General features: G+C 39.3%; 1 protein-coding gene, 2 non-coding genes and 1 pseudogene across 3 annotated transcripts; 1 reads left to right on the top strand and 3 right to left on the bottom strand.

The window, feature by feature from the left end:
• Positions 1-1,153: 1,153 nt before the first annotated feature.
• Positions 1,154-1,368, bottom strand: LOC147312692 (U2 spliceosomal RNA; annotated as a pseudogene).
• Positions 1,369-3,363: 1,995 nt separating this feature from the next.
• LOC147312693 (U2 spliceosomal RNA) lies at positions 3,364-3,556 on the bottom strand. The gene has a single exon (XR_015125259.1). It is a non-coding gene; the product is annotated as a U2 spliceosomal RNA (small nuclear RNA).
• Positions 3,557-4,251: 695 nt separating this feature from the next.
• LOC147312694 (U2 spliceosomal RNA) lies at positions 4,252-4,442 on the bottom strand. Its single transcript, XR_015125242.1, has one exon. It is a non-coding gene; the product is annotated as a U2 spliceosomal RNA (small nuclear RNA).
• A 6,999-nt stretch (positions 4,443-11,441) lies between these two features.
• On the top strand, positions 11,442-16,280 carry LOC147312695 (serine/threonine-protein kinase pim-1-like). The gene is made up of 9 exons (XM_086264240.1): positions 11,442-12,359; positions 12,752-12,988; positions 13,114-13,239; positions 13,363-13,457; positions 13,596-13,643; positions 13,728-13,946; positions 14,036-14,216; positions 14,303-14,473; positions 14,563-16,280. The coding sequence occupies exons 1-9, from the start codon at positions 12,299-12,301 to the stop codon at positions 14,652-14,654; spliced, it is 1,230 nt and encodes a 409-aa protein (XP_086120366.1). The 5' UTR covers positions 11,442-12,298; the 3' UTR covers positions 14,655-16,280.
• The last annotated feature ends 15 nt before the right edge of the window (positions 16,281-16,295 follow it).

Here is a 16,295-nt window from a genome sequence, read left to right on the forward strand (position 1 = left end):
GTGCACTACATGTCAGTAAAAATACTATGCAAATATTGATGTCCTTGAATGCTGAATAAACACTGACTGATTGTATCTCTTGTACTTAATCAACACAGTATCTAAACACTTTGCACCGTAGTGGTTAAAATCTCATTCTAATAAGGTTACGGTTATTAGGTTTACAGGGTTATTGAATTATGGTGAACGGTTGGTAGAATTGTTTTTAACATTATCTGCCAATTACATCTGCCACCCTTCTCCAAATCTGTGCCCCTACCTGGCCCCCCCAACAAAAATTTTCTAGACACGCCACTGCATCCTGGTGCATATATATTGTGCATGCGTGTTCCTTTAGGAAACAGGAAGATTGGTAGGAGAAAGAAACGTATTAATCTTGTTTGTTAGGATCATAGCCATAAATGGAGGACTCTTATAAAGTCCATGGATTTTCATTCACACATATTACATGAGGTATCTACTCTTTACACACTAAGGATCCACACTACCAGGGCTACGGCACACAGCTGTTTTATAAATCATCAAAACCAATACTATCCTAAGATTTATTATATACAAAAATGATCTGTTCCAAAATGTTTTCATGTAATCCTGAAAACAGAAAAACAATCTTCTGCACTATTAACCATCCACAAATGGAAACAACAGACAATACAGGTGATTTTAGCTAAAAAGCCAAGAAAAAATTGTGTGGGTTTTTTTTTTTCAAACGATGTAATTTACAGCCACAGAGGACAGAAAGCTGCAGTATGTAGAGAAAGAGAAGAGTTAAACCTATAATCAACATGAGTCCTTGTAGATGGCAGCCTCCGGTTTTTAAAGACTTCTATTGGTCTCTAGTGGACAACAGAGGTAACTGCAGGATTGGAGCCAGAATAGTGTAACTGCAGTTCAAAACGACATATTTTTTTGATTTCCCATAGAAAGTGTGTGTCCAGCCACGTGTCAGTCCAAGTGGCAGGATTTAGTAATTCTGGTAATAGTTAAATGTAAGTCATTCACAAATATTAAGTCGCAAGATTTCAGTCTGACTAACCTTGGAAGATTACACGAAGACAATGTCCAGATATGCAGACGCACGCATATATCTAGCGTATAAGAAATTTCTTTGCACAAACTGTTGAGTCAAATGCCATTTGTTTTTCACAGCTTCAGGGGGTGCACCGTTCCTAGAAATACTGCAATACCAGGTCGATGCGTGGAGTGGACGGAGCAAGCCCCTATTCCATCTCCCTGCTCCAAAAATCAATTCAATATATGGTCCCCGGGTAGGGGACGTATCAGATATTAAACTGATAAGAACAGATTTTTTTTTTTTTTTTTTTTTTTACTTCTTTTATTTTCTTTCCACAATCATTCAAAAACATTTTACCATTTCCTTTACAATGACAAGTTTACATTTCCATTTTTCCCCACATTCGTTCATGACAAACTAATTAACATTTTCATATGACATTTTCATTTGACGTATAGCTTATCATTACTCCTTTTCCCTTCCTCCTTTCCTTACACTTTACCTACCACCACCTTTTGGGTACCTTCAGAGCAAAAAAAGGAGAGAAATCTTTCCATCTGTCCTTAATTGTGTCTATTCCCCATTTTTGTAGTTCATGCCAATATATCTTTTCAAATTCCCTTTCTATAGCCTTGATCGTCCCAATTTCCCCCTCTTTGTATCCCCCCATTATACAACTCTGTCTTGCCCTCCACAACTTAAGTTTAACAATTGATAACAACATGCAACGTATTTTATATCTCTCTTTTTCTGTACCTTTAGTCCCAAAGAAGGTGATCTCTTCATAAGTCACCGTCCCCAAACCTTTATACTTCCCCTTTACCCCTTCCCATACCTTTTTTGCGTATTCGCATCCCCATAGTACATGTTCAATTGTTTCTTCTTTTACACAATTGTCCCTCGGACACTTTTTCTGTTTTCCCAAATTATGTGCGTACATAGTAACCCTCACGGGTAGCCTTTTATGTAAATGCATCCAATTAAAATCCTTTATGACATTTTTAAAACTCTTATCCTGTGTGAGTTTCCACACTTCTGGACTCACCGGTACCTGATTTTGGTTAGCTTTCCGTACCATTTTCTTGTATAGAAGTTTATGGTTTAATACTGTATCCACCTCTTTGCATTCCGGATGTTTCTTTCCCCATCCCACCATCCTCTGAAAATATTTTGGTCTAAACTCCGCCTTAGGTCCCTTATTTTCCCACCCTATCAAAAAACGGTATGGTATCGCCAACCAAAACCATAGCAATATTTGACATTTATGCACATAAGTCTGTTTCAATAATGTACACACATTTGTATAAAACATTGTATCTAACTTCAACGGGACATTTGGTACCCCCTTCCCACCATCTTCTATTTCTTGATACATTTGTAGTCTTTTTACATACTCGTAACCCCCCCATATGAATTTAAATATCCCCCTCATTATTTGTGCTCTATATACTGCTCTGCTACAAACACACAACAGAAGATTAAAAAGGAAACGTTTTCAATACAAACAAATAATTTCTATAAAAAACTACGTACCTTTCCGCTGCAATAAATAACCAAGGTTTCACCGCCCAGACACCCAAAGGAGAGGGTCGCAGTCCTAGCCTAAGACCAAGAATCAAGTGCGAAATGATAAGAACAGATTTATTTATTTATTTATTTTTTTTTTTTCAAATCTTTACTACCAGGGCTACGGCACACAGCTGTTTTATAAATCATCAAAACCAATACTATCCTAAGATTTATTATATACAAAAATGATCTGTTCCAAAATGTTTTCATGTAATCCTGAAAACAGAAAAACAATCTTCTGCACTATTAACCATCCACAAATGGAAACAACAGACAATACAGGTGATTTTAGCTAAAAAGCCAAGAAAAAATTGTGTGGGTTTTTTTTTTTTCAAACGATGTAATTTACAGCCACAGAGGACAGAAAGCTGCAGTATGTAGAGAAAGAGAAGAGTTAAACCTATAATCAACATGAGTCCTTGTAGATGGCAGCCTCCGGTTTTTAAAGACTTCTATTGGTCTCTAGTGGACAACAGAGGTAACTGCAGGATTGGAGCCAGAATAGTGTAACTGCAGTTGAAAACGACATATTTTTTTGATTTCCCATAGAAAGTGTGTGTCCAGCCACGTGTCAGTCCAAGTGGCAGGATTTAGTAATTCTGGTAATAGTTAAATGTAAGTCATTCACAAATATTAAGTCGCAAGATTTCAGTCTGACTAACCTTGGAAGATTACACGAAGACAATGTCCAGATATGCAGACGCACGCATATATCTAGCGTATAAGAAATTTCTTTGCACAAACTGTTGAGTCAAATGACATTTGTTTTTCACAGCTTCAGGGGGTGCACCGTTCCTAGAAATACTGCAATACCAGGTCGATGCGTGGAGTGGACGGAGCAAGCCCCTATTCCATCTCCCTGCTCCAAAAATCAATTTAATATATGGTCCCCGGGTAGGGGACGTATCAGATATTAAACTGATAAGAACAGATTTTTTTTTTTTTTTTCTTCACACATATTACATGAGGTATCTACTCTTTACACACTAAGGATCCACACTACCAGGGCTACGGCACACAGCTGTTTTATAAATCATCAAAACCAATACTATCCTAAGATTTATTATATACAAAAATGATCTGTTCCAAAATGTTTTCATGTAATCCTGAAAACAGAAAAACAATCTTCTGCACTATTAACCATCCACAAATGGAAACAACAGACAATACAGGTGATTTTAGCTAAAAAGCCAAGAAAAAATTGTGTGGGTTTTTTTTTTCAAACGATGTAATTTACAGCCACAGAGGACAGAAAGCTGCAGTATGTAGAGAAAGAGAAGAGTTAAACCTATAATCAACATGAGTCCTTGTAGATGGCAGCCTCCGGTTTTTAAAGACTTCTATTGGTCTCTAGTGGACAACAGAGGTAACTGCAGGATTGGAGCCAGAATAGTGTAACTGCAGTTCAAAACGACATATTTTTTTGATTTCCCATAGAAAGTGTGTGTCCAGCCACGTGTCAGTCCAAGTGGCAGGATTTAGTAATTGTGGTAATAGTTAAATGTAAGTCATTCACAAATATTAAGTCGCAAGATTTCAGTCTGACTAACCTTGGAAGATTACACGAAGACAATGTCCAGATATGCAGACGCACGCATATATCTAGCGTATAAGAAATTTCTTTGCACAAACTGTTGAGTCAAATGCCATTTGTTTTTCACAGCTTCAAGGGGTGCACCGTTCCTAGAAATACTGCAATACCAGGTCGATGCGTGGAGTGGACGGAGCAAGCCCCTATTCCATCTCCCTGCTCCAAAAATCAATTTAATATATGGTCCCCGGGTAGGGGACGTATCAGATATTAAACTGATAAGAACAGATACTACACTTGATCTTAGCCAAAAGGCCGAGAAGCGATACCCACATATCGCACGACAGAAACGACTCATTCTGCTTACTGCAACTCTAACTCATGGTTACAATGAAGAACACAGTCGCCTTCTAACAAATGGTAGAGGACAGGTCGATGTTTTACTGACGTTTTACCTCCGAAACATCACAATATAACTATGGTCGGCATGTTTCAGTTTTTAAACGGCGCCACATATATGACGACACTTTAGTTTCTGAAACGCCGGTCAGCGCATGCCGGTTAATGAGATTCAAAATCACGTGGTCGCCTGCAGTCCAATCAGCGGTCGTTGAGACGGAGCGTCTTCAATTCATTTTTATAACTTTCTTGGCGTTATAATTGTTTTCATAATATGATAATTACATACTGTTACATTTTTAATGTTTCTCCTCCCGGTAACTGTATTCCTGTTATGTCTGGGCTTTCCCTAATTGCACAAGCCAACGCTTCTACATATAACATGTACAGTAAGACTGAGAGGGGGCGACCTTGGCACAGACCTCTCATTTGTCTTTCATCCCAGCTTTTTTGGGGGTGACTGGGTGGGGGGATATTGCTCACAGCAAATTCCTAAAAACTCCTATTGATCATTGTTGCTCCCATAGATACATTTCAGTTTACCAGTCATGAGGCTCCAAATTATACCAGGAGTGGGGTTTGAACCTACGAGAGCATGCGCTCATTGGAGCTTAAGTCCAACGCCTTAACCACTCGGCCATAGGGTTTACAGGGATGGAGGACTCAAATGAGAAAATATCCAGCGAGCAGCAGTTTTTGGTGCAATGTTTCAAAACAAGCTATGCAGAAGAGCATGTTTGGGAGCACCGTACATCTGACTTTGAAGCAGATGGGCTACAGCAACAGAAGGCCAAAATGAGAGCCACACTAACAGCTACAACAACTTTTTCAAGAATATTATTTTATGACAGACTTGAGCATGAATGATGAATATGAATCGGAAACAACAATGAACAACAATGTGAAACTGCTCATGAATCATTTAATCTATGAGTGAAAGTAGTTTTCTTTAATCTCCTCCTCCTTTAGTTTGCCTCTCCTCTTTATAAGCTCCAGCTCTCTTCTCCTACTCACATCTCTAAACAGTAAAGATCATTTACACCTCACACTGACAACATGCTGTGGACCTTCTGCACTCTCATCACTGCTCTAACATGTAAGATCTTCTTATTCCATTTTTTAGTCCATATTTAGAGCTAAACTTTAAACTTCTATTTTTTCTGTGTTTCCTGGCAGATGTTGATGCAGTGATTGTGTTGACCCAAACACCTGCTGTCCACACAGTTTCTCCAGGTCAAGAAGTTGTTCTCAACTGTAACATAGAGAGAGATGATGGGAATTCTGTTAGATGGTATAAACAAGTTCCTGGAACGGTTCCTCAGTATGTTCTAAGATTTTATCATTCTAGCAGCTCACCCAGCTTTGGAACAGGATTCTCCTCAGACAGATTCAACTCTAAGTCCTCATCAAACATTGATTACCAGTTCATTATCAAGCGAGCAGAGACAGGAGACTCTGCAGTGTATTACTGTCAGACATGGGATGACTCTGCCAGTGCAGCTGTACCACAGTGATTTAGACAGTGACAAAAACCTCCTCATTAGTACTTCTGCTTTTTTAGAAACTTTCACATGCAAAAAAAAAAAAAGACCCATAAAAGAAACCCTGTAATGTGCTATTAAACACTAAATCCTCCATTTTTAAATCCCTTTTAATCTTCATTATTAAAGGCATAAAGAGGAAAGCACTGAAATATGTACATCTCATTTACTCACATCAGATCACATAAACCAAACTATCCAACATATAGTATTATATGTTGCTGCAAGCTATTCTTAATAACAGAAATTTTATAGATACTACTCACAGGTCTAACTGTCCAACAGCAGTTTAACTTATCATTTAAAAAAAAGTGTAGTTAACATGCAGTTTAAAAAATATATATAAAGCTATACTGAAGCTAGTTTAGAGCTTCTACACCATCTTCATTTACATTTAGTTTTGATTATTCAGAAACATATTTTTAAGGCAGAAGGAAAATATAGAAGTGTGAGGATAAGGACACTAGTGATAAATGTTTGATTCTTTTACAACCATTTTTAAGAACACGGTGTGATTTATTGTAGCTATTGTATTATTATGGTATATATTTTTCTATCATTTGTAAAAATGATGACGATCAAACTGACTGACATAATACTCATGGGAAGGAAATATACAGTATTTACTCAGTGTCTTTTCTGCACACTGCAATTCTGTCAAGAATACTTGAATGTGTTTTAAGTATTTTACTATTGGGTGGCTGTAGCTCAGGTGGCAGAGCAGGTCAGCCACTAATCAGATGGTTGGTGGTTTGATCCCAGGCTGCCTCCTGGCTGCATGCCAAATATCCTTGGGCAAGATACTAACCCCATGTTTGCCTACTGGTGGTGGTCAGAGGGCCCGGTGGCGCCAGTGTCCGCCTCTGTCAGTGCGTCCCAGGGCAGCTGTGGCTACAATGTAGCTTGCTATCGCCAGTGTGTGAATGACTGAATGTAGTGTGAAGCGCTTTGGGGTCCTTAGGGACTAGAAAAGCGCTATACAAATGCAGGCCATTTACTTGTTTAAATGATTAGCACTAGTGCTCATAAACCACAACGTAATGATCTGTGAATGTGCTTGAAAGCGATTGTTTACAGTACACAGCAGTTATGTTAAAAATATGCTTCTCTGTTATCCGAAATAGAAATACAAAAACTAAAAGTTTTTTTATTTGCAAAAACTAACAGATCGAAAAAATACATTCCCCAAACAAACAAAACAAACTTTGTTGTTGATGACTGATGAATAAAAATAACAAAAAAGAATGCAGTACAGTAGAATTGTATTGCATGGGATCATTTTACAAATAAACTAATGCCAACAAATAACTAAAGCACAATAAACAAACATTGAGCTTATTTGAAATTCATCCATCCATCCATCCATCCATCCATTTGCTTCCGCTTATCCTTTTCAGGGTCGCGGGGGGCGCTGGAGCCTATCCCAGCTGTCATAGGGCGAGAGGCAGGGTACACCCTGCACAGCATCAGGAAAAAGGAGCACGAGAAGCTTGAGAAATACCAAAGGCTCAGAGAAGAGCTCGAGAAGATGTGGAGGGTTAAGGTAACAGTGGTCCCAGTGGTAATTGGAACACTCGGTTTGGTGACTCCCAAGCTAGGTGAGCGGCTCCAGCAGATCCCAGGAACAACATCAGAGATCTCTGTCCAGAAGAGCGCAGCCCTAAGAACATAAATAAACATAAATCAGAATAAATTTGATAGTATTGACATTATATAAATTAGAGATGGACCAATCCGATATTACGTATCGGTATCGGTCCGATACTGACCTAAATTACTGGATCGGATATCGGAGAAAAATAAAAAATGTAATCCGATCCATTAAATATCACGAAATCACCTCGCAAAACTTGCAACATGCCGTAACTCACCTCAGAACGTTAGCACATCGGAGCAGTATGCATCACGTGATAGAGCGGCTGTGGCATGCGGGACCTGTCGGTGGTCTGGATAGCATTTGGAGCTTCGCTAGCAACCTGGCATTTCATCTCCGACAAAGTTATCCCCGAGAGAAGTAAAGCAAGTGTGTAAGTCCATCTCTGAATGTTTGTAAAGCATTCCTGCGTTAAGCTTAATAAGCGACTGCCTCTTCTTGCTAACAAATGCACAAAAAAACCCCCAAAAAGAAATCTTTCTACCTTCTGCAAAGTTCATCGCCCCAGAAAGACAAGTCAAAACAAGTAAAAAAAAAATAAAAATGTAACAGCCTCCCGATTATGACCAATATATCATTTACGTCACTGATACATCCGTAACTGAAATTAACTCAGAACAATTTGTTTATTTTTTTAAATGGTCATTCAGAATCAGAAGATTATTTACGGTGATGTTTTTGGTGGGAGTGAAACAACAATCTACTGATAAAACCAATAAAAATAAGATATGATAATAAGAAATAACCACTGTTGGAAGCCTTATTTACTCTTATCGCCTTAATCATGTGCAGTAATTAAAGTTGAAATGAGAAACTTTGCATTTGAAAGATGCTCTTCTACTGGGCACTCAAAATGCTTTCTTACAACAAGCATCATTCATCCACACCTTCATACATAATGTGCGCACATTTTAAATATAAATTAATATTACTGTAGCAGTATTTTTATTTTTATTTTAAAGATAAAATGGCCACATTTAAGAAGGCAGGACCTGCAGTTATTGTCCTTTTCCAGACATTTATCTGGCACTTACTTTGGGGTTTTCTGCAGCTCGTCCTCGGGGCCCTCCAGACACAGAGACAGCAGGTCGTAACCCAGGATCTTCTGGGCTATGGTGAACATTTCTTTAATGTTGGGGTATTTCAAAAGTCCTCTGCCCATGCCCACAAACTGGCTGCCCTGACTGGGGAAGAGGAGCACGGAGCAGCCGCTGCTTTTGGGTGAGGCGCCGCGGCTGGCTCGCTGTTCGGGGGAAAAGCGGGGGCTTCAGCCGGAGGAGGGTAATCTCCAGCCGTGGAACCGGGCTTGTTGGTGGACAGCGTCCTGCTCAGAGAGACCAGCGACCTGACCTTCCCTCTGGAAGATGCCGCCATCCTGACTGCCACTGATGCCAACATGAGCTGTTCCTCATCCAACGACGTGTCTGCAGATGAAATAAGACGCACAGCCCGCCCGGACAAACTGTAATCACCAAAAGAGTCAACTTTGCTTGAACTCAATTCTGACATCTGCTCGGCATGACACCTCACAGGGAGACGAAAACAACCGCCAGAGGAAAGAAAAGAACAAAATCTTCAGCGAAGGAAGATGATATCTCCAATAAAACTATTTTTGAAGCCATTATGGGACTTGACAAAAAATTTGAAGCACAACTGGAGGATATCAAGGAACAAAACAGACAAAGTGCAGCTATGGTTGCCAGCTTGGCTAAGGCTGTAGAGTTTAACGCTGCAGAGATAGCTGATTGCAAACTGAAAGTTGTTAAACTGGCAAATGCGAATGAACTGCTGCTTAAAGAAAACGAAGACTTGAAAAGAAGAGTGAGAGAACAAGAGCGCTACCGAATGAGGTGGTGCCTAAAACTGAAAGGGGTGAAGGAAGACAAAGACGAAAACATTAGAGTGAAGGTTTTGCAAACGCTTCAGAAGATTGCCCCTGACTTGAACTTAGAAGAGGCTGTTGATATTGTCCACCGCTTAGGGAAACAAGTTGATGGCAGAAACAGAAACATCATTATTCTATTCACACAGAGGCGAATTAAAGAAGAATTGTGGAGGCGCACCACAGATTCTTCAACCTGCAAGCAAGAAGGCATCAGCTTCGCAGAGATGTTGCTGCAGGAGGACATACAAGATCGACAGCGCCTATGGCCTCTGGTGGAGGAAGAAAGACGTGCAAAACTACAAATATCTGTAGTTTCCACTCCGTATATTTTCAAAACAAACTCGTTACTTTGGGTTTAACGCATTTGGGGGAAGTTAATATTTCACGTCACTGCAGGCCTTCAAACAATGAGATTTGAGCCTAAACAGTGAAAGGCAGTCGCGTTTTAATCAGTAGAGGATGTCGCATAAAAAGAGATGAAAGAACAAACCATGTACTGTAGTGTTGATTTATTTATTTTTAGCACAACACCAGAACAACCCCACGTGCCCATAATTTGCGGTACTTCAGAAAAAAAGGAGTGAACATAAAAGGGAGTAAAATGTTGTGTCAGGTAATTTCAAATGCAGCATTTCTATCACCTCAACAAACACTAACTGTGTTACAGTGTGTTGCTATCTAAAGCTCTACTTGCTGTATTTCACAGGAAGAGAAAGAATGAGAGCTAACTTCACTCAGAGATATAGAAAGAAAGAGAAAGAAACCAGGCTGTATTTAAAGGTAAGGACTGCTTAGTGATATTTGATAAAATGTAGTTGTATTTTCACAGGGACATAAAGTGCTTGTCTTACTCCCTTCTTCTAGCTCGAAATTACTTGCCAAGTGGTAAGGACCGTTCATGGTCACACGGTGAGAACATTGGTGTTGACTATGAAGAGATAGGGTCAGACAGGGGAGGGGCCAGTCAGATTTATCAACTCAACCTCCTTAAAGCATGGAGAGAGGCTGAAACCAATCTCTGGTGAGCCCGGTTAAGGAAAGAGATGAGTTGGTGCCTGAGATGCCAAATTCCAACATCCTCATTCCCGCCATTGAGATAACACTCTCACACAGGCCCAGAGAGCAGATGTTGCTGCATTGCAGATGTGTTATACCCCCTGCCCAGCCGAATGACTCTCAAAACGAAAATTTTGCAGAAAATCAATGTGATCGCTTGAATCACTGGAATTATCATCTCGATATCTCTTGTCCTTCTTTCATTTCAGACGTCTTGAAAACAAGTTTTAACAAAGTCCTGGAGAAGTGCCCAATGCTGGAGGACCTCCTGCTTTACCCCTGGCTCAGATAAACTCCTCTCTGACACAAAGACACACGCATACTGAATTCACATCTTGCCATACAAATGTGATACAGTAACCAACTTTCTTTCTTTCAGAAAGAAAGAAAATTGGGAGATTCAAAAATTTCCTCACAGTAATGTTTGCATCAGTCTATCAGACGAATCCCCTCCAAGTCCAATATTTACATCAGTTACAGTGATAATGCTTGGTGTCTACTTTCAGCCACCGCAGTAGAATGCCAGGAATGAATCTCATTGAAATTGTAGTTGCATTTGCTATTTCATTTAATTGTCATGGATGATACACAGATAACCCAACAGCAAACAGAGGAAAACAATGGGCTTAAATACACAGAGGGATAAATGAGGGAATAAGACACAGGATGAGAGCACAGCTGCGAGAAATCACAAACAACAAGACCATGGGGAAGGAAAACTGAAAACACTAACATAGTCTAAGGAGCTTAGAAAGAAAACGTCTGGACTTCTTTAAGTTGCTTGAAGATGTTCAAGCAAAGTTTAAGTTCTTTTCATCCGAGAAGGTGAAACATCTTCAAGCAACTTCAAGTCCAGACGCTTTCTTTCCAAACTCCTTAGACTACGATGACCTAGATGACTGAGAACCTTCACAGACATGAAAACACTAACACAGCACACATGACTATCAAAGTAAAACAGCAAACAAGAGACTTTTACAAAGACACAGAGTTGACACAGAGACATGACTGACTGGGGAGAAATTGGGGAACATGGAAACAAGAGTGACTAGACATGACACGTGGGACACAGGGGCAAGGCAAAGTAACAGAAACCTAAAGCCTAAGAATATAACACAAGAAGAAAACAATAAAGAGAACCAAAAACATACATAAGAATAATCAATGAATATAAATGAACAAACACAAAACACTGGGTCACAGACTCACTACCATGACAGTTAAATGTACATAATAAATACTTTAAATCAGATGACAATGTAGCTGACACTGTGTTTATTATAATGTGTGTGGTCAACCACAAATCTTCATACTGTCATCCATAGATGAGGTCTTTATACAAATGATGAAAGATAATGAAAGAAACTGTTTAATTGATATGAAATGATTGAATTATAAGAAATATTATGGCTTTGTCTGCCAGTGTTTTTCTGTAAACTACTTTGAACTACTGGCAGTCAGTGAAGTCACTGAAAGGCAAGATTCTATGTTGTGTTGCCGTAGTTTCCAGAGTTTACTTATAAAGCTCACTTACAGAATTCAGTTAGAAAAGTCAAGCATTTGAAGGGTGCACATTTGAAGGAATATTAACTCAATCTTAGCTCATTACGGTTTACATTTTCGATTTTAAAGGGTCTCCGAAATTACAATGAAAAAGGAAACAAGAAAAATTGCCACTCCAGCCGATAAGAAAGATTCGGGAGATCAAGGTAAGTAAAATAATAAAATCAAATCCTGGTAAAATCCAAATCCTAGAAATGTTGACACTGTGTGAATCATTTTTGGAGCAATTGAATCATATGTTTAATTGAAAATAGCTTTAATACAAGATGTCTAATCAAAGAAAGGTTACCGGTCTTTTGGTAAAATAATGTAATAAGTTTATTCTTGGACTCAACAGTAAAAACAGACCAACAAGTGCCATCAAGATCTAAGACTTAGTAAACCTAGTATCAACTCGCACTGATCAGTTATTTTTTTCATCCCAAGATTAAACTTGTGATCATTTAAGCAAAAGCAATTTCAAATTCTTTGCCATCAAACTGCTTCCAGTCTTGATGTCGGGGACTCTTTTTCACCACTGTGTTGTTGTCGTTTATAGATTGTAAGAGCAGGACTGCTAAAAGAAAGGCCAGTCCTGAAAAGAAGACCCCAATGAAAAGGAGGAGGGTCGCTGAGCAGGCTGGTCCTTCCACCAGCTCAGATGTGGTCAAAGGAGTGAAGCGCAAGGTTGTGCAAGATGAAGAGGACACAACAAAGAGAGCAAAGAGGGCTAAACTTCTTGACCATATGAGCGGTGACAAGGAGCAAGCATCCTCCTCGTTGGACTCTGGTAAAGGTAGGCTAATTAGTTGAATAAGGGGGTAGATTAAGTGTGGTTGCTAGGTTTAAGATATTGGTGTTTAGTGTTTGTGTCTATCATCCAGTGAGCTGATATGCTTTTGGTGTTTTCCACATCTCCAGACTTGAACAACAAACAGGTGTGCGCAAAAAATGGCAAAAGAAAGGCCACGGGAGACGACAGAGAGTCACCCAAGAAAAAAAAAAGGAATGTGGACCAGGACAAAAAATCAGTGGCAGACCAAAAACGTAAGTAGCAAGCAGCTTGGGTTTTATATTCAGGGGAAGGGCAAAAGGAACATTTAGGCTACAGAGGAGAGTAATTTGTGTCACAGCTGTAATAAAACAAGATTTGCTGTTTTGTCTGTTCAGGTGAATTCCAAGCCAGATATGTGGAGGAGCACCAGCTCGGAGAAGGAGGCTGCGGAGCAGTGTTTTCTGGCTACCGGATAGAAGATCGTTTTCCAGTAAGTGTTCAGATGATGGTAGTAAGACAGGCAGTAACGCAGATAATGGATAATATCGTAAACTGAGACGTCTGCTGTGTTTCCACCTTTCATTATGTCATACTGAGGAAATGCTCACCAATGCTCTGTGTCTTCTAGGTTGCCATCAAACACATTCCCAAAAATAAAGTCTACTGCAAAGTGGCGGTAAGCGTCCAACACTTGAATTAGTTTTACATTACTGGATTGAATGCGGCGTTCCTCATCATCCACTTTGTTGTAATATTTCAGGATGAAAGCGGGAAGATGCTCTCGGTGGAAGTGGCCATTATGGTTAAACTTGCAGGTGAAGCAGAAGGGTCAGTGGGAATATCAGCACCTGTGTCCTTGCTGGAGTGGTTCGACCTTGGCAAAGAGCTGATCCTGGTGCTGGAGAGACCTGTCCCCGCTGTGGACCTGCAAAAATACAAAGCAGAATATGGAAGAACCTTACCAGAGGACAAGGCCAAGGTAGGTTGACTGGGAGAGCCTTAGACTGTACAGCATTCAATCAAGGCAGAAAAGCATTAACTCATTATTGTGTTTTTCATCTTTTCCAGGTCATTCTGAAGCAACTAGTTGATGCTGTAAAGGAACTTGAGGATAAACACATCTTTCATCGGGACATCAAGGGAGAAAACATTCTGATTGAGACCGGCTCCGATGTGCCTCGAGTTCGCATCATTGACTTTGGACTGAGCTGCTTTGTTAAACAGCGATCTCTGTATCGCGTCTTCTATGGTAACATATTCTGCTCCTGCTTTTCACAGATGTAGCAATTTGTGTCTTTTGTTTTAGAAGAAATTGTAATTGTGTCTGTTTGTTAGGCACTCCTCTTCACACCCCTCCCGAGTGGTACAGGAGGAGCTGCTACAGGTGTGGACCCACCACGGTGTGGCAAATGGGAGTGGTGTTGTATGAAGCGCTTCATGCACGGCACTTTAGTACCGAGAGGTTCCTCGCAAAGAAACTGAGCATCAAAAAGCGTCTGTCCACAGGTAAGAAAACTTCACACTTCCAGATTCACTGATGCCTTGGATCACTAGAACTATCATCTTCATCTTTTTGATCTTTTCTTTCTTTCAAGAATGCCAGAATTTCTTGGAGGCATGTTTAACTATAGCCCCGGAGAAGCGCCCAACACTGGAGGAGCTCCAGCTTCACCCCTGGCTAAGATAGCACACACAAACACACAATTCACACCTTATCATATAAGTGTGATACATTGTGGTAACCTCCTTTCTTTTTTCTGTTGGACAGGAATGGGTCAATCTTAAAAAATAAATAAATAAAAAATTAGCTTTTTCGGACTTCCTGTAACCCCCCCAGCCATCCCAGGAAAGGGGATCTCTCTTTGAATGGGCTTTCCCGAGGTTTCTTCCCATCGATCTGGCCCCCTGGGGAGTTTTTCCTCGTCTTCATAGAGAGCTTGGGCTGGGTCAGGAGCTCCATCAAAACTGTCTTTATTTGATGACATTAAAGTCATCAAATAAAGATGTGTTTTACTTAAAGTAAAATTGGATCAAAATAAAACTTGTTTAATTCATCTTTGCTGAGGATTCTCCTTCATTACTATTTTGTTTTGTTTTGTTTTTTTTACCCATGGTGCATTTTGACAAATAAGAAAACTGAATCAGGTTAAAGTGTGCACAAAGACAGTCACACTGCAAATGATCTGAAGACTTGCATCTGTTGCTCTAACCCCCAACTAGTTTAGACAGATTTCCAGGTTCTACCAGAGGTTTTTTCCTTCAAGAAGGGAGTTTTTCCTTCCCACTGTTGCTGAGTGTTTGCTCATAGTGGGTTGTAAAAGCATAAAAGTTAATAAGAGGCATTCATAGCAGAGTTATCACAGAGGGAACTATATAGCTTAAATGTACAATTTCTACAGGACGAATTATAACTTCATTATGTATAAAAGCTTCTGTGGATAATTACTCCTATTTGTAACTTTACACAAGAGAAAGTTTGGTGTCACACTATTTATAACAGGTTGGGTTTTGTCCTCTGAGTTGAGCCTTTGGTTGCAGTTTATTGAAGAATTTCCTCTAAAGTAGCTGTTGATAAAGATTTAAAGTCCTGTTTATATACAGAAATATGCTTTAGTTCATGTTTTTTACATGTCTGCCTCAGTGGATCAGTAGAAGATCTGGCACAGGAAACTAGATGATGAAAAAAGGGTACGAATACACATATATATCTATATCTATATAGATACAGATATATAAACACACACACACACACACAGGTTGCAACGTAGTATTTTCATTTTTTCTTAGCATTTCTTTAACGCCTTGGTGCAAAAGAATACCTTCATCTGTGTGTTGGAAAAAAGAACTACAAATTTGGAAAGGAATTTATTCATGTTCTTACTCATAGATGGAGTACATGGTTTAAAAAACACTGAGGAAACAGATATGAGGCGGCTGTATTAACATAAAAACATTAATACAGTTAAAAATGAATAAAAAGTTGCACGCTTAAACTTATTTCTCTACAGTTTGTACAATTAATCCATGTAACAATAGGTTCTCCCTTAATATAGTAGTTATTAAAATATCTTTACATAAAAATACATTTTTAAGTACTCTCCAGTGGAAGTCTGTTGTGGCTTATGTTTCTAAATGACACAACCATAAAGCAGCCCACAGAATATACAAATATGTCTTTGATAAGTGAATGTTGGCTCCCACAATGGCCTGTTAAGTTATTGCAAAAATAATTTACTGCATAATATGTCAGATTAGAACATGTTATGAGCACAAAACTGAAGGGGAAACAATAAAAACAAAAATGAAAAAACAAATACTAAATTAAGTT

This window comes from Aulonocara sp. 'chitande type north' Nkhata Bay, linkage group LG15, assembly GCF_057382095.1.
Source record: "Aulonocara sp. 'chitande type north' Nkhata Bay isolate Kocher_YH1m ecotype deep benthic linkage group LG15, A_spYH_male_GT1.1, whole genome shotgun sequence".
In the NCBI taxonomy this organism is placed as follows: domain Eukaryota; kingdom Metazoa; phylum Chordata; class Actinopteri; order Cichliformes; family Cichlidae; genus Aulonocara; species Aulonocara sp. 'chitande type north' Nkhata Bay.

Bases quoted from the DNA above. Each gene is read 5' to 3' on its own strand.
- LOC147312695 (XM_086264240.1), top strand. From the start codon at position 12,299: ATGAAAAAGGAAACAAGAAAAATTGCCACTCCAGCCGATAAGAAAGAT. The intron at 13,240-13,362 runs GTAAGTAGCAAG...TTGTCTGTTCAG, and splicing joins ATCAGTGGCAGACCAAAAAC to GTGAATTCCAAGCCAGATAT. The intron at 14,217-14,302 runs GTAACATATTCT...TCTGTTTGTTAG, and splicing joins TCTGTATCGCGTCTTCTATG to GCACTCCTCTTCACACCCCT.